The 24090-nt window shown below is 48.8% G+C and overlaps 1 protein-coding gene across 2 annotated transcripts in view; it reads right to left on the bottom strand.

The window, feature by feature from the left end:
• LOC129845807 (RNA binding protein fox-1 homolog 3-like) overlaps window positions 1-17484 on the bottom strand; it is a 33877-nt gene extending 16393 nt beyond the window's left edge. For both annotated transcript variants that reach the window (XM_055913726.1, XM_055913725.1), the window contains exons 1-7: window positions 17284-17484; window positions 13720-13773; window positions 11501-11593; window positions 10611-10671; window positions 10449-10502; window positions 4219-4351; window positions 2954-2993 (exon numbers count right to left, since the gene is read on the bottom strand). In XM_055913726.1, coding sequence (XP_055769701.1) covers window positions 2954-2993; window positions 4219-4351; window positions 10449-10502; window positions 10611-10671; window positions 11501-11593; window positions 13720-13773; window positions 17284-17469 — 621 coding nt within the window. In that variant the 5' untranslated portion in view covers window positions 17470-17484. The remainder of the gene's footprint in view (window positions 1-2953; window positions 2994-4218; window positions 4352-10448; window positions 10503-10610; window positions 10672-11500; window positions 11594-13719; window positions 13774-17283) is intronic.
• Window positions 17485-24090: the final 6606 nt, after the last annotated feature.

Genomic DNA, 24090 nt, shown 5'->3' with positions numbered 1-24090 from the left:
TCACTTTGTCATTATGGGGAAAAATATATATATTTAATCCATTTTGAATTCAGGCTGTAACACAACAAAATATGGAATAAGTCAAGGGGTATGAATACTTTCTGAAGGCACTGTAACAGGGGCTTAGTATTTGGGAAGTCAGGACCTGTGTATTAATTTGCGTGGAAGAAGGAATTAAAACTTCATTGGGGAGAGCAGTCATTACTCCAGCTGAAAAATTAAGCTGTTCACCTACTGTTTTTCTATTAGCACCAATGGAGCATTGGCCCATCTCCATCCTATATCCTACGCTGGGTATATAGGTAGTAGTGCTGAGAGTGCTTTTTGAGGTCGGTTCGGTTTCGGTTTGAATATTAAAAAATAATCAAGGTTTTCGATTATGATTATTTATTTTTTTACATTAAATGCACTATTTATTATGTGGGTTGAATGGTGTAACAACACAGAATAAAACAAAGAATAAAAGTCCCCATGATGGTAGTAACTGCTTACCACTTATTCATGTTTTATTCACATGACTTTACTTTAATAATATATTTTAGTTGTTGTGTATATAACATTAGTTTTATTTGATAACTTTTCTATTTCATTCCAAGTCATCATCTCTATTGAGCTGCTGTCTGACAAAATCACTGTTTTAATAGTTCTTCAAAATAAAAAAGGCATACTTTTACAACTAATGAATATCAACTATCAATCACTTAGATCATGTATTTTCAGGTAGAGATACCTCCCGAAGCAACTGCTCTCTCCTTCTCGATCGCACGTCTTCTGTCTCTTCTAGTCCCTCTCAGCGCACCCACACAGACCGGACAAGTAGGTAGTTAATTACCCATGTTTTCTGCTCTAAACTATGTAGAATATTGGCCTGTTGGAAACTACAACTCCCTCCTACACCGCACAGTTCGGGCTTGATATGATTCATCTATAGAGAAACTGCGCAAAGTGTGCATTGAGCTCACAGAAATAAAAAGGGAAAAAATAACCAAGATTTCAGTTAATCGCTCAGCACTAATAGGTGGATGTTAATAATACATGTTTTCTATTAGTCCAAAGGCGAGCTACACTACTGTGGAGATGGAACGTCTAAAGACTGTGGCCAGGGCTCTTTGGGGAATCAGGTCAGAGGGCAGATGGGCCAGGAGCTGTATTTGAGTCATCCTCACTGCCCATGGAGACAGGAAGTCATGGCTAAGGCCAGGCAGAGGAGTTCCTGTGGGATGGCCATGCCCTGGGACAGTGCTGCTGATTACAGCAACAAAACCCAACAACACACAGCCACAATAAATCACTTGCACACATGTCAAATCCTGCCCACAACAGTGCAACACAGTTGTTATTGTGTCTCGCCCCAGTGTGTGTGCATGCGTGTGCACGTCACGTGTGTGCCTGACTGTGTGTATGAATATGAATACATCCATTCCTAATATACTCCCTCTTGTTGTGGTATCATCCTGGATGCTCTTTTTAATGGCAAGTGCTTCAGGACTGTTGAAATGAATGGAATTTGACAGTGACAGACATGACAGTGACAGACATGGCTACTGTCTTCTGAATGATAGTGGAGGACAGAGAGGCTTGTGGGACTTGCTGTTGTTGTCACAGGAGACGTCTGGGCGCACTCCGGCAGTCTGAAGCCGTTCAGTGTCCGTGCAGTGGCCACTGCCAAAACTAATGGCAGTAAAGCACAGGGGGAAAGGCTGACGGCTTGAGCGATGGGGCGAGATACCCCAGGACTGGTCAGAGGGCACTGAGACCCAGGGCTTAGCTGGAGGTGAGGAGAGGAGGGAGGGAGGGAGGCCAAACACCCAGGGCCGACAGGACTGCATTAAGCCACTTTTCCTCTACACTGTTCACTCCGCTGGTGTCGCTAACAGCCACTCACAAACAGTGCTACGACATGGGGCTGTGTTTGAGCCATATATCATAGTGGAGTCCAGCACTGTTGTTCCCAGACACCAGCCCTTTGCTCGTATGCAGACAGGGTTAAAGTACGAGGTAATCAGTAGCACTGTTGTCTGCGCCTGCTGTCATCTCCATATTGCATAGGACAGAGAGGAACAAAAAAAACTACAGATTCAAACGACAAATAACATCCCCCCCAAACGCTTGGACTGCTGTCAAACTGGGGCAGCCTGGTCATTTCAGCATTATCTCCACAGCGTCCCGCTTTTCTCTGTGAAGGGCAGCGTGCACTGGGGCCGGCCTGACGCTGTGTGTGCTGTGGCCGCTGCCTGCATGTACAGCCCCAGAGGGAAGCTTAATCCCTTTATCTTCCTCCGCTCCTCTTATCTCTCACACCGTGATGGTTTGGAGGCACACAGGCCCACACAGGCCCACTAAGGCCCCATGCTGTCCCACTAAGGCTCCACGCAGGCCCCTGGGCCAGACAGAGAGAGAGGGTTGTCCCCACCCAGACACACAGAGACAGGCAGGCATGCATGCTCACACACACACACACACACACACACACACACACACACACACACACACACACACACACACACACACACACACACACACACACACACACACACACACACACACACACACACACACACACACACACACACACACACACACACACACACACACACACACAGAGAGACAGGTACAGGTACAGGGCGGAAACAAGCCACCTCCAAAAGCCATTTTAAGGGGAGAGACGACCGACTTGACACGGGACACTGAGCTGGGGTCTGTCTGTTTGCCAAAGTCTGACATCATAGGAGAGAGAGGGAGAGGAGGGAGGAGCTGAGGGGGTTTTAAATTTTGTTGTCGGGTTTCTTGGCACGGCAGAGAGATGCCTAATCGACGCGAGCTTGGCAGAGAGGCAGGGGGAACGCTGGGTGCTGGAGAGATGGTGTTTTAGTCTCCAGGGCTGGCTGCTTTTGTCTGCTTTACTTCTGTTTCATCTGAGCACGCAGAGAGAGAAAGAGACAACGGTACTTACATAGATTTCTGCTCCGTAGAAGCCATCCTGGTACACCACTCTGTGAAATGAGAGAGCAATGGTGGAGACGCCTTAGTTCATCTGGGTTCTGGGCGGTTTAATATGCAGACAGATTGGATCAGCACACTGATGTTTAGAACCTAGCCTATTTCCAATGAGAGCAAGTCAAGCAGACATCTGCATGGTGGAAAACAAGAGTGATGGAAGTGGCTCTGCACGTCTACAGGGTCAGCTCTTACCGGCTGCTGCGCACCACAAATAATGAATGACATATTAAGGGGGGAAATGCAGCCATTTCACAATTCCCATGAAATGTTCTGCTCTGGTAAAAAAAAATATATTTGCAGTCCCTGCAGTGTTGTCAGGAGGCTACGGTGGAGGGGAGGAGGTAAAGGAGGGATGAAAAGATGGAGCTCAGCAGGGAAGGAGCTCAGTCACATGATGCTAACATATAAATCACTGGGAAGTCAGGAGAGGAGGTGGGGAGAGGAGAGGAGGTGGGGAGAGGAGAGGAGGTGGGGAGAGGAGAGGAGGTGGGGAGAGGAGGTCGGGAGAAGAGAAGAGGTGGGGAGAGGAGAGGAAGTGGGGAGAGGAGGTGGGGAGAGGAGAGGAGGTGGGGAGAAGAAAGGAGAAGCTGGGGAGAGGAGTGGAGAGGAGGGGGGGGGGGGGGGGCGTAGAACCCCAGAGTGGGTGGGAGGTGTAGGGGACCCAGAGTTCTAGGACCCGTCTTCATCACTGGAGCCTTCGCCTCTCCTCTCTTCCCTTCTACTCTCCACTCATCGCCACAGACAGGCCCTGATCTAATCACAGATAGCCAGGCAGCCAGGCTAGGTCTACGGTTAGCTAGACCTCTCCTCTCCCTTACACTCCCATTGCCACCCAGACACCTAGACACCCAGGCAGGCAGCCAGCCAGGCAGGCAGTGTGCAGATATAAGAGAGGAGTGTGAGGCTGAATGCTTCACATCAACCAGGAGATCATCACAGTCCAGTGAGACCTGCCCAGTAACATGCTATCTCTGCTTTCTATAGCTCCCTATGGCCTTGATATTCATCCTTTGGAACACAGATATACATGTACACACACACACACACAAACAGATAGACAGACAGACATACACATGCTGCACTCATGCACAATTGCACACAAATGAAATAACACAATTGTTTGCAAATGCAGCAACCAAACATTTAAGAGTAAAACTGTTATAATGGTTGATTGTTGATGTTGTCAGTATAGTGTACTACAGGTCCACAGATACTCACGCTCCATAGGCTGGAATAGGTGGTGGTGGAGGTGCTGTGCGGAAGGTGTTGTACACAGCCCGCCCCCGGCCTCGCAAGTGGGCACCCCTATAGGCCACCGTAGCCCCTGTGGCCGGGTAAGGGAAACCTGTTACTGTGGAGAAACACATAGGAAGGAGGACTTTAGAGAGATGGAATGTTGGCATTGCTTACCTTACTGACAGAACACATTACATAAAGACATGTGGCAGTGGTTTCTCCTACGACAGAATACATTAGGGAAAGACAAGGAAACATTAGATGTAATCTTTTCTGGGTGTGCCTCATCGAGCACTCTCCCCTTCCCCAACCCACTGCTTTGTGCCGTACTCAGCAAGGATCCACATTTTCTGTACGCATCCTTCCTGATGCCGCCTGCCACCGCCTCCCTCGCCACCCAGGGCTAGCCTTGAAACACAGCCTGGTAATGGATGCAATCCCACCAGTTCCACACCGTGGCTTTCACCTGGTTGAGGCAACAGTATGCTAGCTGAGGGGGAAGGTTGTTCTAGGTTGTTGTAGGTAGGTAAGGAGCAGTGTTGTGTGGTGCTGTAGTCCAGACAGAGACAGGCGGGAGGTGAAGGTTGCTGTGCAGCCATGCTGGATGTGCAGGCCCTGGGGGAGCACGGAGCAGATGGGCTGGATGGCGGGACCACTGAGTCCCAAACCGGCTGACCCCATCCCACACCCCATCTGTGACTCCTCCAAGCCTATCACAGCCCCACGCTTGTCCTCCAGCAGCGCTTAACAGCCAATGGTGATGGGTGGGGGGTGTTGTGGGAGGTGCCAGGGTCAGCATTATAAGTTCTATGGTTACAGATTAGAGGACAAGCTTCTGGGCTGGGAGATCCCCAGATCTCTCCTTAACCTTCAATCAGTCCAGTCACTGTCTGATTACGAACTGCAGCGCTGCATACAAACACATCTCTCTCTCTCTCTCGCTCTCTCTCTCTCTCTCTCTCTCTCTCTCTCTCTCATGATTAACCTGGTCCTGCGTTAAAGGCTCCTTCTGGTCTTGCCCTAGTCTCCCCCTCTCCTCTCCTCCTCCAGTCCATCACAACACTGCTACCCCATCACTTCTATTATTCTTCATCCTCCTCATCTCCCCTGGACTGATTCATTCATTACCGTGACATGTTTTGGGGAATTCATCACAGGCCTCCAGTCTGTGATGAATTCATTTTTGCAGTGAGGCTGGGGTGTAAATGTGTATGAAAAGGAGGAGGAGTGGGGGGTATATAGGGAGGAGCAGGAGATCAGACATACAACACATTCATAACACTATCAAATGATCTTCCAATGGACTCACAGGAGCAAAACTAGACACAGTGGAATCACACCTAGTGATTTTACAGTAAGTCTGCAATGGAGTTATATGATACCTCGTATAGGAGCACTCCTATGGACTGGTACAGGATTTCGCCTGGAGGACAATGGCCATTACGGTTGGCTGTATGTAGTGTAATGTAGTGTTAACTCTGCAGGTGGATGGGATTGGGAGGCGTCCTAATGAACGGTACACACCAGCAACCCTGCTGACAGTGAGACAGATTAGTGGTGCTTTTAAAAACACGAACAGCCAGGTTTAATGTCTGACGCCACTAACATCTCCCTCCATTAGGGGCTCCACACATATTCAACGCCTGCATCTCATTTGGGCGGGAAACGCCCCTATTTCCCCCCGAGCAGCCGGGGTACTTTGTTTGCTGCCGACGCAGCACCAATAGACTGGTAAGAATCACAAGGTGGCCCTTTCGCTTTGGTGATTTATAATGCTGACCTTGACATTTAAATGAGTCTCTTTTTGGGAGTCTGACATATAGGCTTAGCTGCTAAAGGGCAAAAACAATCCTCTTTCATATTTTCAGGGGTGTTTTTTTTCTCCCTTGTACAAATCGCTAACATTTTTGGGGCTCCAAATCGTCTATTTCCTTCTTTTAGGTATGGGGGGGGGGGGGTTGTATTCAATCTGTGTGCTATGATATATGTGAATGTAAACTCATAATGAGTTGGCGATAGGCTACACTGCTTCAATAATAACCCATAAATCAAAAGCTGTTGTCACACTTTGGTAAACCCATGAAAAGCAACAACAGCTACAGCGGCGTATGGGAGCAGAAACCTGGTCTAGCCACCAAAGTCAAACACCTTTCTGAGAGAGAGGATGGATGGCTGGGGGAAAACCGGAGTAATGTGCTGGAGGGCGACAGGGTCACACCGCACCTCATATGTCAAATGTGTCAAGTTGAGGGGAGCTCAATACCTTTACACAGCAAGCCAGCCAGTCGGACCTAACCTCTCCTAATCCTGCTCTGTGCAAATGATGGGGTCAAAACCAGCCTTGTAAAAAAAACACGACAATTTTCACAATGTTCATCTCTTTAATGCGTCCTGCTCAAATAAATCTGTGGAATGAGCACTTAATCTAAGCACTGGGGACCCAAAATAGCTTAATCTAATCAAGCCACAGGAGCTTAATTATCCCCTCAACAATGAGAGGATCTGTCCAGATATATTAAGATGACAATTAGCCTTTCTATTCTGTCATTTACTCAGCTGGTGGCTTTCAGACGGTCCACACCAAACTTCACCTCTGGAAGTGAAAACATCAAGACCTCTACTCATCTCCTTCTATCCCCTTAGGAATTAGTAGCAGAGAGAGAAGAAGGGGCTCCCTGACTCGTACAGTGCTTGTTTGAAATGGATTCGATGATTCGTGTAGGCAGGCAGAGCTGCTTGGTAGCTGTCCATGGTCCTGAAATTGACACACCATGCTATAGAAAAGACTAGGAATTACACCATTGAAATACATCCTACTATCATTCATGGGTTGAGGTATTACATAATATTCATATTTTCATAGTAATATACATTTCTCCCTGAAAATGTCTCTTTACGAAAATATCCCCCATACCAGACAATGCTAGCTGTCTCTGCCCTAACATCCCCCCACCCCCAGTCCATTTGAGTGGGAACCTAATGCGCCTGCTGTTCACAGGACCCCCTCCACAGCCCCCTTACTGAGGGCTCCAGGGAAGGTTTGGGTTGCAGGGGAGAGGAGGCAGAAGGCAGCCGAGGACACGGGTCCGGGGGTACACACCACAGGGCTGGCGCCGCCACTACCCCAGTCACCGCCACGCAGCCTCCCATCAGTAGGAGGAGCCAGTGTACCCTGCAAGAGGTTAAGAGCGGGGAGCCTGCGTGAAGCTCTCATCCGTCATTCTCCTGAATGGGTTTTGAGGACAATAAACCTGTAGCGCCAGGACGAATGGAGACGGAGTGCGCTGTCACCACGCCACGATTTATGGCTCCCAATTTCACTGATCTCCCGCACAGAAATGAGGACTGATAAACAGTGATTAATCACCTTTACATCCCATTTCACTCCCACCCAAAGTATATTAAATGTAGTCATGATTATTCAAGAATAACTCCATGGATAGAACCACTAAAACGTGTTTCCTCATTCGGTGTCATAACAAAATGATCCAAAACATGGTCAGCTGTTTTTTAAAGGCTGACCTGTTGGCTCCTAGTTAGGTTTTTTGTTACAGAAATGTATCTCTTATTATTGTTCCCATCTCCCCAGCTGGCAAGCATATGTTGTCGTTTAGGCTTGGCAAACTTCAGTGCTATGTCAAGACGTCTTGAAAAATTAGCAGCCAATAAATCACTATCGCCCCCCACTTCCCCCTGCCTGGAATGGTGGTCCACATTCCCTCTGATTTATTACATGATCTGGGCAAGTGTGCTTGTATGTGTGTGTATCCGTGTGTGTGAGTGTTTGTGTGTGTGTGTGTGTTTTGTGTGTGTATGTATGCATCCTGCATAGGTCAGAATATGTCTGTATAAGAATCTGAGAATCTATGAAAATATGTGTTGTGAATATATATAAACATATCTTGTATTAATTTGTATGTGATCTGCATGATTTTGAATGCATCTGAGAATTTCATGAGGAGTGTGTTTGTGTGTACGTATTGGGAAAGTGATGGTTGTGTGTGTGTGTGTGTGTGGGGGGGGGGGGTGTAATTGTCAAGGGAAGATGGCGTTGGAACCGGGGGAGGAGGGTGAGGGGGTTGCGGAGGAGGGTGAGGGGGTCTGGAGATGAAATTAAAATGATAGATGACTACTTTCTGTCATGGACAGTTATTTAGAGGTTCGCCGTAAAGCTGTCCGGGGAATGAACAGATTTTAGTCTAATGAGCAGAAAGGAAAGCCGTTAAAGTGGCGCGATGTGCTCAGCACTTCTTCCAAATGAAATAGTACCATTTCCCCCTCATTAAAATGCAAAGGGTTCATATAACATACAGCAATAAAAGTGGCATGTAGAGGGAGAGAGATAGGGAAAACCCCACTGAGCTTGTCCCATCCCTCCATTACCCTGACCATGAGGAATACCAGCCTTCCACAGGGAAGGTGCCAACAATATCGCTCACTCAATCTCCCTTATTCGGTTAGCTCTGTAAAAGTCAATCTGGCGCACTTGGCAAATCCATCCACGGCAGCAGCCTCCCCAATCTGATAACAGTTGCTGGGGCGGCTTGGTCTTAAAATATTTTTTCCGGCTTTACAGTGCACACCCCACAAACAATTGCTCAGGCTGCCTCCACTCTCTCTGTGAGGCTTGGATCATCCACTTCTTATCTGGCTCACAATTCTATTCCAGATCCACTTTGATCTACAGAGAATTGTGTGTTAGAAGCAGGTTGAGACTGAGCCAGATTCTAATAAAACCAGTGGGTAGATGTGAATTGGGTCTGTGTGATAGAAACACTGCTAGAGTGTAGTAGAGCTAGAGTGGTGCTAGACTAGAGGAGTGTAGTAGAGTTAGAGTGGTGCTAGACTAGAGGAGTGTAGTGGAGTTCGAGTGGTGCTAGACTAGAGGAGTGTAGTAGAGTTCGAGTGGTGCTAGACTAGAGGAGTGTAGTAGAGTTCGAGTGGTGCTAGACTAGAGGAGTGTAGTAGAGTTAGAGTGGTGCTAGACTAGAGGAGTGTAGTGGAGTTAGAATGGTGCTAGACTAGAGGAGTGTAGTAGAGTTCGAGTGGTGCTAGACTAGAGGAGTGTAGTAGAGTTCGAGTGGTGCTAGACTAGAGGAGTGTAGTAGAGTTCGAGTGGTGCTAGACTAGAGGAGTGTAGTAGAGTTAGAGTGGTGCTAGACTAGAGGAGTGTAGTGGAGTTAGAATGGTGCTAGACTAGAGGAGTGTAGTAGAGTTCGAGTGGTGCTAGACTAGAGGAGTGTAGTAGAGTTAGAATGGTGCTAGACTAGAGGAGTGTAGTAGAGTTAGAGTGGTGCTAGACTAGAGGAGTGTAGTAGAGTTAGAGTGGTGCTAGACTAGAGGAGTGTAGTAGAGTTTGAGTGGTGCTAGACTAGAGGAGTGTAGTAGAGTTCGAGTGGTGCTAGACTAGAGGAGTGTAGTAGAGTTCGAGTGGTGCTAGACTAGAGGAGTGTAGTAGAGTTCGAGTGGTGCTAGACTAGAGGAGTGTAGTAGAGTTAGAGTGGTGCTAGACTAGAGGAGTGTAGTGGAGTTAGAATGGTGCTAGACTAGAGGAGTGTAGTAGAGTTCGAGTGGTGCTAGACTAGAGGAGTGTAGTAGAGTTCGAGTGGTGCTAGACTAGAGGAGTGTAGTAGAGTTCGAGTGGTGCTAGACTAGAGGAGTGTAGTAGAGTTAGAGTGGTGCTAGACTAGAGGAGTGTAGTAGAGTTAGAATGGTGCTAGACTAGAGGAGTGTAGTAGAGTTCGAGTGGTGCTAGACTAGAGGAGTGTAGTAGAGTTAGAATGGTGCTAGACTAGAGGAGTGTAGTAGAGTTAGAGTGGTGCTAGACTAGAGGAGTGTAGTAGAGTTAGAATGGTGCTAGACTAGAGGAGTGTAGTAGAGTTAGAGTGGTGCTAGACTAGAGGAGTGTAGTAGAGTTTGAGTGGTGCTAGACTAGAGGAGTGTAGTAGAGTTAGAGTGGTGCTAGACTAGAAGAGTGTAGTAGAGTTAGAGTGGTGCTAGACTAGCGGAGTGGAGTGTAGTAGAGTTCGAGTGGTGCTAGACTAGAGGAGTGTAGTAGAGTTAGAGTGGTGCTAGACTAGAGGAGTGTAGTAGAGTTAGAGTGGTGCTAGACTAGAGGAGAAAGTAGAGTTAGAGTGGTGCTAGACTAGAGGAGTGTAGTAGAGCTAGAGTGGTGCTAGAATAGAGGAGTGCAGTAGAGAAGGATCTCCTACCAGCATACAGTTCAGGACCATAGACAGCACCCACCACAGGGTTCAGCTTCCAGCCTATGGAGGGAGAGAGAGAGAGAGGGAGAGAAGCCCAAACTAGTAAATATTGTCCTTCATGTACAGTATCTGAACAAAGTTGTAGCTTAGACAAGAGGCAGATCTTACCATTTGTGTACGGGTTGGCAACTTTTTTGTTTGTCATCACTCTTGCTGTTGCATTATTCACCTGTTCCCCCCAAAAACAAAATGGTGACACAGTTATAACATACCCTTCCAAAAGGCAGACCAAATGACTGGCAGAGAAATACCACACAAATTCAGTAAAATGTGCCAGAAGTATGCAAATTACCATAGAGGTTCACAAGACTGGAGAGGTTAAAATAGCCAGAGGAGACAATGGCCTTGAATCACCTTTACATGAATTTATTCCTCATTTACATTTTCTTTTGAGATGATTCAATTACTGTAGCAAGTGGGAAAGCATGCACCAATTACCTATGGATATGAAAGAGAAAAAGCCAAAAGCAACACAGGTAATTGGTTGGATAAACAAATGGATTCAAAAGAAAAACAAAAAGACAAACCCCTTAGATTTCCTCCATATTGACCTGATGGGAATGACTGAATAGGGGCCTTCATTTACAGTAAACAAGACCAAAATGAAGAAAAGAAAACACAAAAAAATGGTCAAGATCAAATTATGTCAACATGGTGTGTTGGTAGGTAAGTAGACAGGTCTTCTTTATCCAGACGTGACAGTGAGGTTCTTATGGGATGATGCCAGCATGCATTCCCTCTCCAGTCATAATGATGAACAACTTGCACGTCCATCTTGACATGTATGGATTCCTAGTTCCACTGAGTGCTTCCGACACATACCGTTATGCATGCATGCATGCACACACACACACACACACACACACACACACACACACACAGCGGGCACATGCTTATGTGCAGGTCTCTTGTGGGACAAAGGTGAGAGCAGAGGCATGGGAGAGGTCAGCAGGCAGGGGGTAGAAGAAGAAGAAGAAACAGGAAATAAGGAAAAGCACCTCTATTTTGCGTCCCTCTACGATTGTACCGTTTAGTTTCTCCCGCGCACGGTCGGCATCTGTGCTCGTTTCAAAAGTTACAAACCCAAAGCCCTAAGAGAGAGCCACGTGTGTCACCAGGCCAGTAAGACAGGGACAGGAAGGTAGACAGGGTGGGTAAAAGATAGGGTAGGAGGGGGATTAGAGAGGAGTAAGGAGAGAAGGAGATGGAGAGAAGGAGAGGGAGAGAAGAAGGAGAGGACTAGGTGAGCAGCAGGAAGTAGAGATGTATATAAGCGGTGTTATTAATTGTGTGGTTGTTAGTGAGACGTCAGCAACAGCAAAGAGAGATCCAAGGAGAGATAAGGATGACAGCCTCACACACACTAACAAACCTGTCTGTTTTACCCAATTAAACACCACAAACCACCTCTGGAGAATGTCTCTGAGCATCGCAGCCATTACACTCTGTTACGCAACATTATAGTCTAATCATTATTGTGAAGACTTCAACAGTAGCCTTATGAAAAACAACCCCCATTGGAATGAGATGAAGTTGAGCAAGGAAGGAATATTCATAAATTCTTCAAGCAATTTAGTTTAATTCCATCATCAACCATTTCTAATCCATTACAATAGCCAAAGTACGCACTGTAGCAATTAAATGAAGCCATGTGTTGTCTCTTTTTCTTAGACATACCATTATATTAGTATTTATCATTGTATTAGCTGTGTCTAAAATGTGATGGGGCATTTACCATACTATCAAGGTATTGGTTAGTAATAAAGGTAGCTATACATATCACCAACAACATATGTACATTCATAAATCACATGCTACCTCTAAGGAGGTGGAATAAAAAAACACTGGCTTTACAATGGGGATGTCGCCTTTAAACTCACACCAAAATACCCTCCTCCCCATCCCCCATCTTCCACCCCCACGTGCCCCCTCCCCTGAGGCCTTTGTCACCAGCTTGAGTTATGGGGACTGGGAGACTGGGCCTGAGATCCATCACCAGCCTTCAGATATGCTGGCCCAACAAGTCCCAGTCCTTTGGTTTCTATATATACATATAGAGGGATGGGAGGGAGAGGGAGCCACGTCCAGGCTGATAATTGCTTGAAGATATATAATACATGTGAGAGATGGAGAGCATTGTGATCTTGTATGCATACACAGGATCTCCGAGCTCCTATTCCTGGCATAAATAACACGGTAGCTGTCCTTGGGGAGAGGGAGATAAAGAAATAAATTCAAAAGGAATTGAGGGCAAAATTAATCCTTTGGACATTTTGCCCGACTATGGTTGGCCCCTCTATCTTTTTTTATCATGCACAAATAATTAGCTTACACGGAGGGAGAGTGGAGCCACCATTTTTCAAAGGAGACAAACATATTGAATGCAAATTGCCAAAGCTTCATAGAAAATAGATTGTTTATTAATGGCCTGCTAGGTTCATTATATAGCGCGCAGGGTGCAGGAGAGAGGCATCATGGGTAATGGCTTTGTAGGGCACAAACAATAAATGCTTGTTACAGCAGAGGAGGCAGCTTTATCCGGTGCTCTATCTTGTCTGGCTGTGGGGGCTGAGTTGGAGCAGAGTATAAGTTCCTAGATGGAGGCTGGCTGCATACCTTATACAGACCCCAAACTACCAGGTAAGAGTGGGAATCGATCCCATTCATGGTTGAACACCCAGCTAGAGGAGGCTGTCTAATTTATGAATGGAATGCTCTGGAGCTTGGCACAGACGATTACATAAACAGTGGATGACCAGCACTGTGCTGTTTACACCAGAGGATGTTATATAGGACATGGTATAGCTCTACTGTACATGTATAGACACTGAGTCAGTTTTGGCAGTGATGATTCTATATTTGCTATAGCACTTGATATTTGATCTGGGTTGACTATTAGTCTCTAAACTAAAGGTCTGTAATCCTGGTCCAGAGAGCTACAGTACTGGATTAAGTGCATTTTGAAACAGCTCAATCACAGATTGATTGATTGATTGATTGACAGGGGTAATGATTCCCCAACTAGAGCACAAAGCTACCACAAAACAACCAAGGAGCAGCAGAGAGAGGAGTGAATGTCTGAACGCAGTTCTCCAGCTCTCCAGGACCAGGCTTAGAGAGCAGTAGTCTGAGCCAATGTACACACGGCACTAATGCCATCATTACTAAACAGAAGAAGTACATGGTAATGAAGCAGCTGGGGTTCTAGTTCACTTACCTTGGATCCTCGCTCATTAAAGATAATCTCCACATCTAGAATCTTTCCAAATTGCTGTGGCGAGAAAGGAGACAAGAGAGGAGAGATTAAGTTATGAAAAGAGTAAGAAAACGGTTATTGTTGCCATGCCAAAATGTTACAATTGTTATGCAATGATTTCAAATATATATTGTGATCTTATCAAATTATCTTTTTTTTTATGCAAAATAATGTTACTGTTTTATCTGTGTTATGTCTATGTCATGAAATCAATGATGTAAAAAACTGTTAAAACAAACATTGTAAACACAGTAGAGTTAGAGTAACAGAAGATGTTTCACACAGAGAAAAGCTACATCAACATATGGCAAGGTGGTTGTTTGTAAGGTTGTGTTATGATGTGAAGCAGCTCCTGAGGAAAACTCCTTCTCTCAAATCCCTGAACCGATAGAGAGAGATAACTGATAGAGACAGAGAGATAACCGATAGAGAGAAAGAGAGTTAACTAGGCTTTGACATAGAGAGAGACAGACCAGCAGGCTTCTGCCTGCCCAACAAACAGGTGGCTGAGCTGTCTCTATCTACACAGGAACCTGCCATTTTCTCTCTCTTTCTCCTCCTCTCCTTTTCTCGCTTTTTGTTGGTGTGAGTGTGTGTTGTTTTCTCAGTGAACAGGACTCGAGGGATGGTCCCAAGGGGTTAACGTGCTCAAGCCTTTTAACAGGCTCGACTTCGGATCATTAGAAAACAGAAGAATGAAAGCCAATCGTAAGTTCCCCCTAATGAGTGGAGTGAGAGCCACTTTTAATTGCTGTCTACAATGGCCGTATTATTTCATTAAAAGTAATTACCCTGTCAAGCGGTCCGCATCGCCTTCATTTGGGCACAACAGGGAAAAAATAGACCTTCCATGTGGTTGGCGCTCAATGGAAATGGATGGATCGTTTGACTGAGCCACTAATAGGGGTTAGGAAGAACCGGCTATTATCTGCCTGCTCCGGCCATAAGAGAGTGATGAGCATGATGAGGGGAGTGGGTCTGGTGGAGGAGCTGGGTTTATGGGCTGCTAAAACACATATGACATCCTTCATCCCCCTGGGTCAAGTCCTGACCCCCACAACGCCTGAGAAAAAAAGTTGGAGTTATTTATGACCTTCCTAACAGGCAACGCCAGGGGCGGCCCAGCCCAGGCCACAAACTCAAGTACATCGTGTTCATCTGGGATTTCAATTTTACATAGGCCCCCTTTCCACATCTGCCTCGTATGGTGCTCAGCTCTATGGATTCCAATTGTAGCGCTTTACCGTACCCGGCTCCATCACACACAGAGGCATTTTACATCCCAGTGTGATGCCCCTCTTCGCATGAGATGACAATGCTTCCCCATGCAATGCGCAGATGCTAATTGTTTTAACCAAGAGTAATGGGCTTGTGGCGTCGATTAATTAGTTTCTGGGGAAGTCATCTTAGTGGATTCCCACATGGCACTGGGGATCTCAGCCGCTCCGCTCCCACACTCTCCTCCCTCCCTACAGCCCTCTACGCCCCAGCTCAGCGCAAACAGCTGCATCAGCACCAAAGCCAATAAACAATGGCATCAATTGGAGGGGTCTCAGGAGACAGAGAGAGCTGGGGGACTGGCGACACCTCCTTCCTTGCTCACACCCAGATCAGCCATAGTAAACAATCAACATATCAATAAGGGAATGAGAAAAAGCATCCGTTGGGGAAAAATCATAGGCGCTATTTAATATTCCTACCTCGAGAACACTTTTTTATGAGGCCTCGCTCATTCGCTCCACTTCCTATCTGAAATGCATTTCTACACTGTGATCAACTGTAATGCAGAGCTACCAACCACGGATAGGGCACCGTATGTATCCCTGCTTCTGCTACGCTAAAACACCTGAATGCCGTGAGGAGGCTAGCTATCATTAGCATAATACAGCATGGTGTAGTAGTGACGAGTGCTGCTACTTTCTGAGAGTAGCAGAGTAGTGGCTGGTGAGATAGACTGGAGCTCAGTGTGAAAGCATGGGGGCCAGAGGTCTGATTGCCCAGAGATGTTTGTTAACTGAGAGCCCTCGTCAAGCACAGAGGAGGGGTACTGTTGAAGAACCCAGGAGCAGAATGAAGAGGACGCCCTCAAGCAGCACAGCATGGTGCGCCGTGCTACCCGAGCTAGCGCTAGCTTGGAGTGTTTTCCTTTCACTCCTCTAATCGCCCGCTCTCTGAAATATCACACTTTTCTAATCACTGATTAAGGTCTGCAGCAGTCTCCTTAATGAGGCTTTTATTCTGCGCCTCGTTAGTGACTCAGGGGGTCATCCTCCGCACCCTTAACCCCTACGGAGGGGTAGGGTAACTCTCAAACCCTCCCTCCTTGTTTAGGGGCTAGCTAGAGTCTCTGTTAGCAGGTGCTAGCTAGTCTCTGTTTAGCTCTCTGCTGGTGGCTGATGGGGGTCCCTGCTAAGTGTGCATGTCACTGGAGAGCTGGAGAGAGGGGCTCTTCACAAAGTGTGGGAGCAGATGGAGGTCCTGGGGGCTTGGCAGCAGGGCTGGGTTTGGCTGCGCTGCGCTGGGTTCCACTGCTCCACCATTGACACATGTACCATCTCACCGCTGCCTTTCCCTTTCGCTCTCCTCTGCCTGCCTGTATGTCTGCGGGCTCTGCCCGTGTGTAACGGTAATGGTGTATTGAGCCTCTGGCGGCAGGGCAGCCATTAGAGCCAGAGGGATGGGGCTGCACACCACTGATCACACACACAGACACAGGGTCATTGTGGAGGCCATATCCAGGGGTGGAGCCGGAGCTGAGCCTGCACGTTAATACAGCACAGACAGGATATCTCCTCTCCCAACCAGCAACCAGCTCTGCCCACAATCATCAATCCCAGGACCCAGCCACCGACTGCCCAGAAAGCCACTGTTAAATTTGCATCACATATCCATAAGCTGCACACACACGTCGGCCGGGCACACAAATCCTCCGAGCTAATTACTGAGGCAATTTGGATTCTACAGGACCTGCTCCAGAGCTGGAAACAATAAACCCAACAATCAGACAGCACAGGGAGGAGAGAGAGAGAGAGAGAGAGAGAGAGAGAGAGAGAGAGAGAGAGAGAGAGAGAGAGAGAGAGAGAGAGAGAGAGAGAGAGAGAGAGACAGCAGCCGTGTTGTCCAGTAATTTATTATGCCGTAGCCAGGGCTCTCCTGTAATTAATATCATCAGTTTGACGTCGTCTCCATAACGATGAAAATTAACGCCTGTAGCTTATAATGACCTAAATTAGCGTGCAACATTCAAATTAGATTTTTGGCTATGCTCCCGATTCGGATCCATTATAATTATATACTTTTTTTGTTGTGTTAATTTTAAGGACTGGTGTGAAATGCGAGACAGAGAGGTTACACTTTCAGGGAAAAGAGAGCACACCTGTTCTGGGATCAGGATGAATGTGTATCTGGACTTTCTAGAGAGAGAGAGAGAGCGACAATACACACTCCAGGCAGGTACCATGATATGTGTGGGTGGGTAAAGAATGGTTTCCCCCAGTGAGTTCAGGGAGAGGGAAGGGATCTCACCCCAAACATTTGCCGCAGGTCGGGGTCGCGGAAGCGGAAGGGGATGTTGGAGACATGTAACCTCTTGGGCTGCTGCTTCTCCGAGGAGTCCGAGAGCTGCAGCTGGAGCTGTAGGGAGACCTCTGATTGCGTCACGTCATCTGTCTGCCAGAGGGAAACAACAGCAGAAAGACACAAGCAGCTCATTAGATCCTACTACTGTACCTTCGGGTCACATGGTGAGGGGGAAGAGAGACAGAGGGGGACTGGCTAACTAACTTACTTAGCGTCGGCTATTTTTCAATCTGGCGAGAAGCAGAAAACGCTAAACAGCTGATGAATTATGGTTTAAAACCTGAGGTCATGCATTACAAATCCGCGTATTAATCTCTTGCACTTAGCTTCTGGAGCCACAAGAAAGAAGGATTGAGGGGTTTGACAGAAATGCATGGATATTGATCCTAGTGCTTTTGACACATCTAGACTTGAGACACATTATTGGTGTTGTTTGCACACTGCCGTAGGAGTGCAGAGGCCCAGAGCTCCTACGTTGTCGACTCCATCATTATGCGAATGCAGTGCTGACATTGTGATATAAATGATATGTCTGATGTCTATGACAAATCCCACTTAGTTCTCACTCAGACAAGAGTGATGAATTTCAACATGGCTGCTGGCTTGTTTACTCAAACCGACCCAGTTTTAGAGGGAGAGGGTTTCACAAGATTTGTTTTCTGTAAAAACCTTCACTGGTCATCAGAACCATTTACCCTCTCCATGGAAGGAACATTAGGGACCAACTCTGTCTGCATAACAACAGATTGCATCATTTAAATGTGTTTACTAAAATTAAAACCCAGACCTCTTGTAGACACTTCTGGCGTTTTGAAACAAATGAAAAAACTATGAGAGGTGGGGGGAAAAAGAGAGAGAAAGAAAAAGAGAGAGGAGTGAAATAGGGAGCGAGGCCTGGTTAGATTGAGAGGGAGTACAAAAGCTGTTTGAATATGATATGTAAACTCCAAGGTCCCCAGGGATGTGCTCCATGAGCAATGGCAAACACTCCATATTACACGGGCTGGCTGGAGTCACATACACAGACACCCCCCGAGTACACACACACACACACACACACACACACACACACACACACACACACACACACACACACACACACACACACACACACACACACACACACACACACACACACACACACACACACACACACACACACACACACACACACCTCCACCATCCAACAACCCGCTCCCTGCTCCAAGGCCGTCGGGTGGCTGCAGGCCCCTGGGTGATACATATCCCACCATTTAGGAAATGGGCTAGGGATTTATTCATTATAATTCATCATCACAGTATTATCATTATCATCATGATCGTAATGATGATCGCCTTTATTATTCTCATTATCATAATCACAATCTCCACTGTAATGGCCCTCATTTATTTGCTTTTATGGCCCATTCGGAGATGGTGACATACATTGTTAACACTGACAGTTGTTTGATTCAAGGTCCCACTTAGTCTCCCCTCCAGCCATCCAGGTAGGGCACATTGGTGACGGCAGGTCTGAAAGCCCTGTGTTCAGTGATGTTCAGTGATGTTTAGTCATGTTCAGAGGTTATCGTGTGGTGAAGGGCACAGGAGCCAGTTTAGGGGTGAGCTGGGCTAGCTAGTTCCAGTATCAGACTGGTAGAGTAGTGGAGGGGTGAGCTGGGCTAGCTAGCTCCAGTATCAGACTGGTAGAGTAGTGGAGGGGTGAGCTGGGCCAGCTAGCTCCAGTATCAGACTGGTAGAGTAGTGGAGGGGTGAGCTGGGCCAGCTAGCTCCAGTATCAGACTGGTAGAGTAGTGGAGGGGTGAGCTGGGCCAGCTAGCTCCAGTATCAGACTGGTAGAGTAGTGGAGGGGTGAGCTGGGCTAGCTAGCTCCAGTATCAGACTGGTAGAGTAGTGGAGGGGTGAGCTGGGCCAGCTAGCTCCAGTATCAGACTGGTAGAGTAGTGGAGGGGTGAGCTGGGCTAGCTAGCTCCAGTATCAGACTGGTAGAGTAGTGGAGGGGTGAGCTGGGCTAGCTAGCTCCAGTATCAGACTGGTAGAGTAGTGGAGGGGTGAGCTGGGCCAGCTAGCTCCAGTATCAGACTGGTAGAGTAGTGGAGGGGTGAGCTGGGCTAGCTAGCTCCAGTATCAGACTGGTAGAGTAGTGGAGGGGTGAGCTGGGCCAGCTAGCTCCAGTATCAGACTGGTAGAGTAGTGGAGGGGTGAGCTGGGCCAGCTAGCTCCAGTATCAGACTGGTAGAGTAGTGGAGGGGTGAGCTGGGCTAGCTAGCTCCAGTATCAGACTGGTAGAGTAGTGGAGGGGTGAGCTGGGCTAGCTAGCTCCAGTATCAGACTGGTAGAGTAGTGGAGGGGTGAGCTGGGCTAGCTAGCTCCAGTATCAGACTGGTAGAGTAGTGGAGGGGTGAGCTGGGCTAGCTAGCTCCAGTATCAGACTGGTAGAGTAGTGGAGGGGTGAGCTGGGCCAGCTAGCTCCAGTATCAGACTGGTAGAGTAGTGGAGGGGTGAGCTGGGCTAGCTAGCTCCAGTATCAGACTGGTAGAGTAGTGGAGGGGTGAGCTGGGCCAGCTAGCTCCAGTATCAGACTGGTAGAGTAGTGGAGGGGTGAGCTGGGCTAGCTAGCTCCAGTATCAGACTGGTAGAGTAGTGGAGGGGTGAGCTGGGCCAGCTAGCTCCAGTATCAGACTGGTAGAGTAGTGGAGGGGTGAGCTGGGCTAGCTAGCTCCAGTATCAGACTGGTAGAGTAGTGGAGGGGTGAGCTGGGCTAGCTAGCTCCAGTATCAGACTGGTAGAGTAGTGGAGGGGTGAGCTGGGCTAGCTAGCTCCAGTATCAGACTGGTAGAGTAGTGGAGGGGTGAGCTGGGCTAGCTAGCTCCAGTATCAGACTGGTAGAGTAGTGGAGGGGTGAGCTGGGCTAGCTAGCTCCAGTATCAGACTGGTAGAGTAGTGGAGGGGTGAGCTGGGCTAGCTAGCTCCAGTATCAGACTGGTAGAGTAGTGGAGGGGTGAGCTGGGCTAGCTAGCTCCAGTATCAGACTGGTAGAGTAGTGGAGGGGTGAGCTGGGCTAGCTAGCTCCAGTATCAGACTGGTAGAGTAGTGGAGGGGTGAGCTGGGCTAGCTAGCTCCAGTATCAGACTGGTAGAGTAGTGGAGGGGTGAGCTGGGCTAGCTAGCTCCAGTATCAGACTGGTAGAGTAGTGGAGGGGTGAGCTGGGCCAGCTAGCTCCAGTATCAGACTGGTAGAGTAGTGGAGGGGTGAGCTGGGCCAGCTAGCTCCAGTATCAGACTGGTAGAGTAGTGGAGGGGTGAGCTGGGCTAGCTAGCTCCAGTATCAGACTGGTAGAGTAGTGGAGGGGTGAGCTGGGCTAGCTAGCTCCAGTATCAGACTGGTAGAGTAGTGGAGGGGTGAGCTGGGCTAGCTAGCTCCAGTATCAGACTGGTAGAGTAGTGGAGGGGTGAGCTGGGCTAGCTAGCTCCAGTATCAGACTGGTAGAGTAGTGGAGGGGTGAGCTGGGCTAGCTAGCTCCAGTATCAGACTGGTAGAGTAGTGGAGGGGTGAGCTGGGCTAGCTAGCTCCAGTATCAGACTGGTAGAGTAGTGGAGGGGTGAGCTGGGCTAGCTAGCTCCAGTATCAGACTGGTAGAGTAGTGGAGGGGTGAGCTGGGCTAGCTAGCTCCAGTATCAGACTGGTAGAGTAGTGGAGGGGTGAGCTGGGCTAGCTAGCTCCAGTATCAGACTGGTAGAGTAGTGGAGGGGTGAGCTGGGCCAGCTAGCTCCAGTATCAGACTGGTAGAGTAGTGGAGGGGTGAGCTGGGCCAGCTAGCTCCAGTATCAGACTGGTAGAGTAGTGGAGGGGTGAGCTGGGCCAGCTAGCTCCAGTATCAGACTGGTAGAGTAGTGGAGGGGTGAGCTGGGCCAGCTAGCTCCAGTATCAGACTGGTAGAGTAGTGGAGGGGTGAGCTGGGCTAGCTAGCTCCAGTATCAGACTGGTAGAGTAGTGGAGGGGTGAGCTGGGCTAGCTAGCTCCAGTATCAGACTGGTAGAGTAGTGGAGGGGTGAGCTGGGCTAGCTAGCTCCAGTATCAGACTGGTAGAGTAGTGGAGGGGTGAGCTGGGCTAGCTAGCTCCAGTATCAGACTGGTAGAGTAGTGGAGGGGTGAGCTGGGCTAGCTAGCTCCAGTATCAGACTGGTAGAGTAGTGGAGGGGTGAGCTGGGCCAGCTAGCTCCAGTATCAGACTGGTAGAGTAGTGGAGGGGTGAGCTGGGCCAGCTAGCTCCAGTATCAGACTGGTAGAGTAGTGGAGGGGTGAGCTGGGCTAGCTAGCTCCAGTATCAGACTGGTAGAGTAGTGGAGGGGTGAGCTGGGCTAGCTAGCTCCAGTATCAGACTGGTAGAGTAGTGGAGGGGTGAGCTGGGCTAGCTAGCTCCAGTATCAGACTGGTAGAGTAGTGGAGGGGTGAGCTGGGCTAGCTAGCTCCAGTATCAGACTGGTAGAGTAGTGGAGGGGTGAGCTGGGCTAGCTAGCTCCAGTATCAGACTGGTAGAGTAGTGGAGGGGTGAGCTGGGCTAGCTAGCTCCAGTATCAGACTGGTAGAGTAGTGGAGGGGTGAGCTGGGCCAGCTAGCTCCAGTATCAGACTGGTAGAGTAGTGGAGGGGTGAGCTGGGCTAGCTAGCTCCAGTATCAGACTGGTAGAGTAGTGGAGGGGTGAGCTGGGCTAGCTAGCTCCAGTATCAGACTGGTAGAGTAGTGGAGGGGTGAGCTGGGCTAGCTAGCTCCAGTATCAGACTGGTAGAGTAGTGGAGGGGTGAGCTGGGCTAGCTAGCTCCAGTATCAGACTGGTAGAGTAGTGGAGGGGTGAGCTGGGCTAGCTAGCTCCAGTATCAGACTGGTAGAGTAGTGGAGGGGTGAGCTGGGCTAGCTAGCTCCAGTATCAGACTGGTAGAGTAGTGGAGGGGTGAGCTGGGCTAGCTAGCTCCAGTATCAGACTGGTAGAGTAGTGGAGGGGTGAGCTGGGCTAGCTAGCTCCAGTATCAGACTGGTAGAGTAGTGGAGGGGTGAGCTGGGCTAGCTAGCTCCAGTATCAGACTGGTAGAGTAGTGGAGGGGTGAGCTGGGCTAGCTAGCTCCAGTATCAGACTGGTAGAGTAGTGGAGGGGTGAGCTGGGCTAGCTAGCTCCAGTATCAGACTGGTAGAGTAGTGGAGGGGTGAGCTGGGCTAGCTAGCTCCAGTATCAGACTGGTAGAGTAGTGGAGGGGTGAGCTGGGCTAGCTAGCTCCAGTATCAGACTGGTAGAGTAGTGGAGGGGTGAGCTGGGCTAGCTAGCTCCAGTATCAGACTGGTAGAGTAGTGGAGGGGTGAGCTGGGCTAGCTAGCTCCAGTATCAGACTGGTAGAGTAGTGGAGGGGTGAGCTGGGCTAGCTAGCTCCAGTATCAGACTGGTAGAGTAGTGGAGGGGTGAGCTGGGCTAGCTAGCTCCAGTATCAGACTGGTAGAGTAGTGGAGGGGTGAGCTGGGCTAGCTAGCTCCAGTATCAGACTGGTAGAGTAGTGGAGGGGTGAGCTGGGCTAGCTAGCTCCAGTATCAGACTGGTAGAGTAGTGGAGGGGTGAGCTGGGCTAGCTAGCTCCAGTATCAGACTGGTAGAGTAGTGGAGGGGTGAGCTGGGCTAGCTAGCTCCAGTATCAGACTGGTAGAGTAGTGGAGGGGTGAGCTGGGCTAGCTAGCTCCAGTATCAGACTGGTAGAGTAGTGGAGGGGTGAGCTGGGCTAGCTAGCTCCAGTATCAGACTGGTAGAGTAGTGGAGGGGTGAGCTGGGCTAGCTAGCTCCAGTATCAGACTGGTAGAGTAGTGGAGGGGTGAGCTGGGCTAGCTAGCTCCAGTATCAGACTGGTAGAGTAGTGGAGGGGTGAGCTGGGCTAGCTAGCTCCAGTATCAGACTGGTAGAGTAGTGGAGGGGTGAGCTGGGCTAGCTAGCTCCAGTATCAGACTGGTAGAGTAGTGGAGGGGTGAGCTGGGCTAGCTAGCTCCAGTATCAGACTGGTAGAGTAGTGGAGGGGTGAGCTGGGCTAGCTAGCTCCAGTATCAGACTGGTAGAGTAGTGGAGGGGTGAGCTGGGCTAGCTAGCTCCAGTATCAGACTGGTAGAGTAGTGGAGGGGTGAGCTGGGCTAGCTAGCTCCAGTATCAGACTGGTAGAGTAGTGGAGGGGTGAGCTGGGCTAGCTAGCTCCAGTATCAGACTGGTAGAGTAGTGGAGGGGTGAGCTGGGCTAGCTAGCTCCAGTATCAGACTGGTAGAGTAGTGGAGGGGTGAGCTGGGCTAGCTAGCTCCAGTATCAGACTGGTAGAGTAGTGGAGGGGTGAGCTGGGCTAGCTAGCTCCAGTATCAGACTGGTAGAGTAGTGGAGGGGTGAGCTGGGCTAGCTAGCTCCAGTATCAGACTGGTAGAGTAGTGGAGGGGTGAGCTGGGCTAGCTAGCTCCAGTATCAGACTGGTAGAGTAGTGGAGGGGTGAGCTGGGCTAGCTAGCTCCAGTATCAGACTGGTAGAGTAGTGGAGGGGTGAGCTGGGCTAGCTAGCTCCAGTATCAGACTGGTAGAGTAGTGGAGGGGTGAGCTGGGCTAGCTAGCTCCAGTATCAGACTGGTAGAGTAGTGGAGGGGTGAGCTGGGCTAGCTAGCTCCAGTATCAGACTGGTAGAGTAGTGGAGGGGTGGAGTGGCGGGTGACAAAGTGAAAAGGGAGGAAGGGGTCATCAGAGTGCC

Source organism: Salvelinus fontinalis, unplaced genomic scaffold (genome assembly GCF_029448725.1).
Source record: "Salvelinus fontinalis isolate EN_2023a unplaced genomic scaffold, ASM2944872v1 scaffold_0372, whole genome shotgun sequence".
Taxonomy (NCBI): domain Eukaryota; kingdom Metazoa; phylum Chordata; class Actinopteri; order Salmoniformes; family Salmonidae; genus Salvelinus; species Salvelinus fontinalis.
Note: the sequence above shows the minus strand (reverse complement) of the source record. Positions and strands in the feature narration are given on the sequence as shown.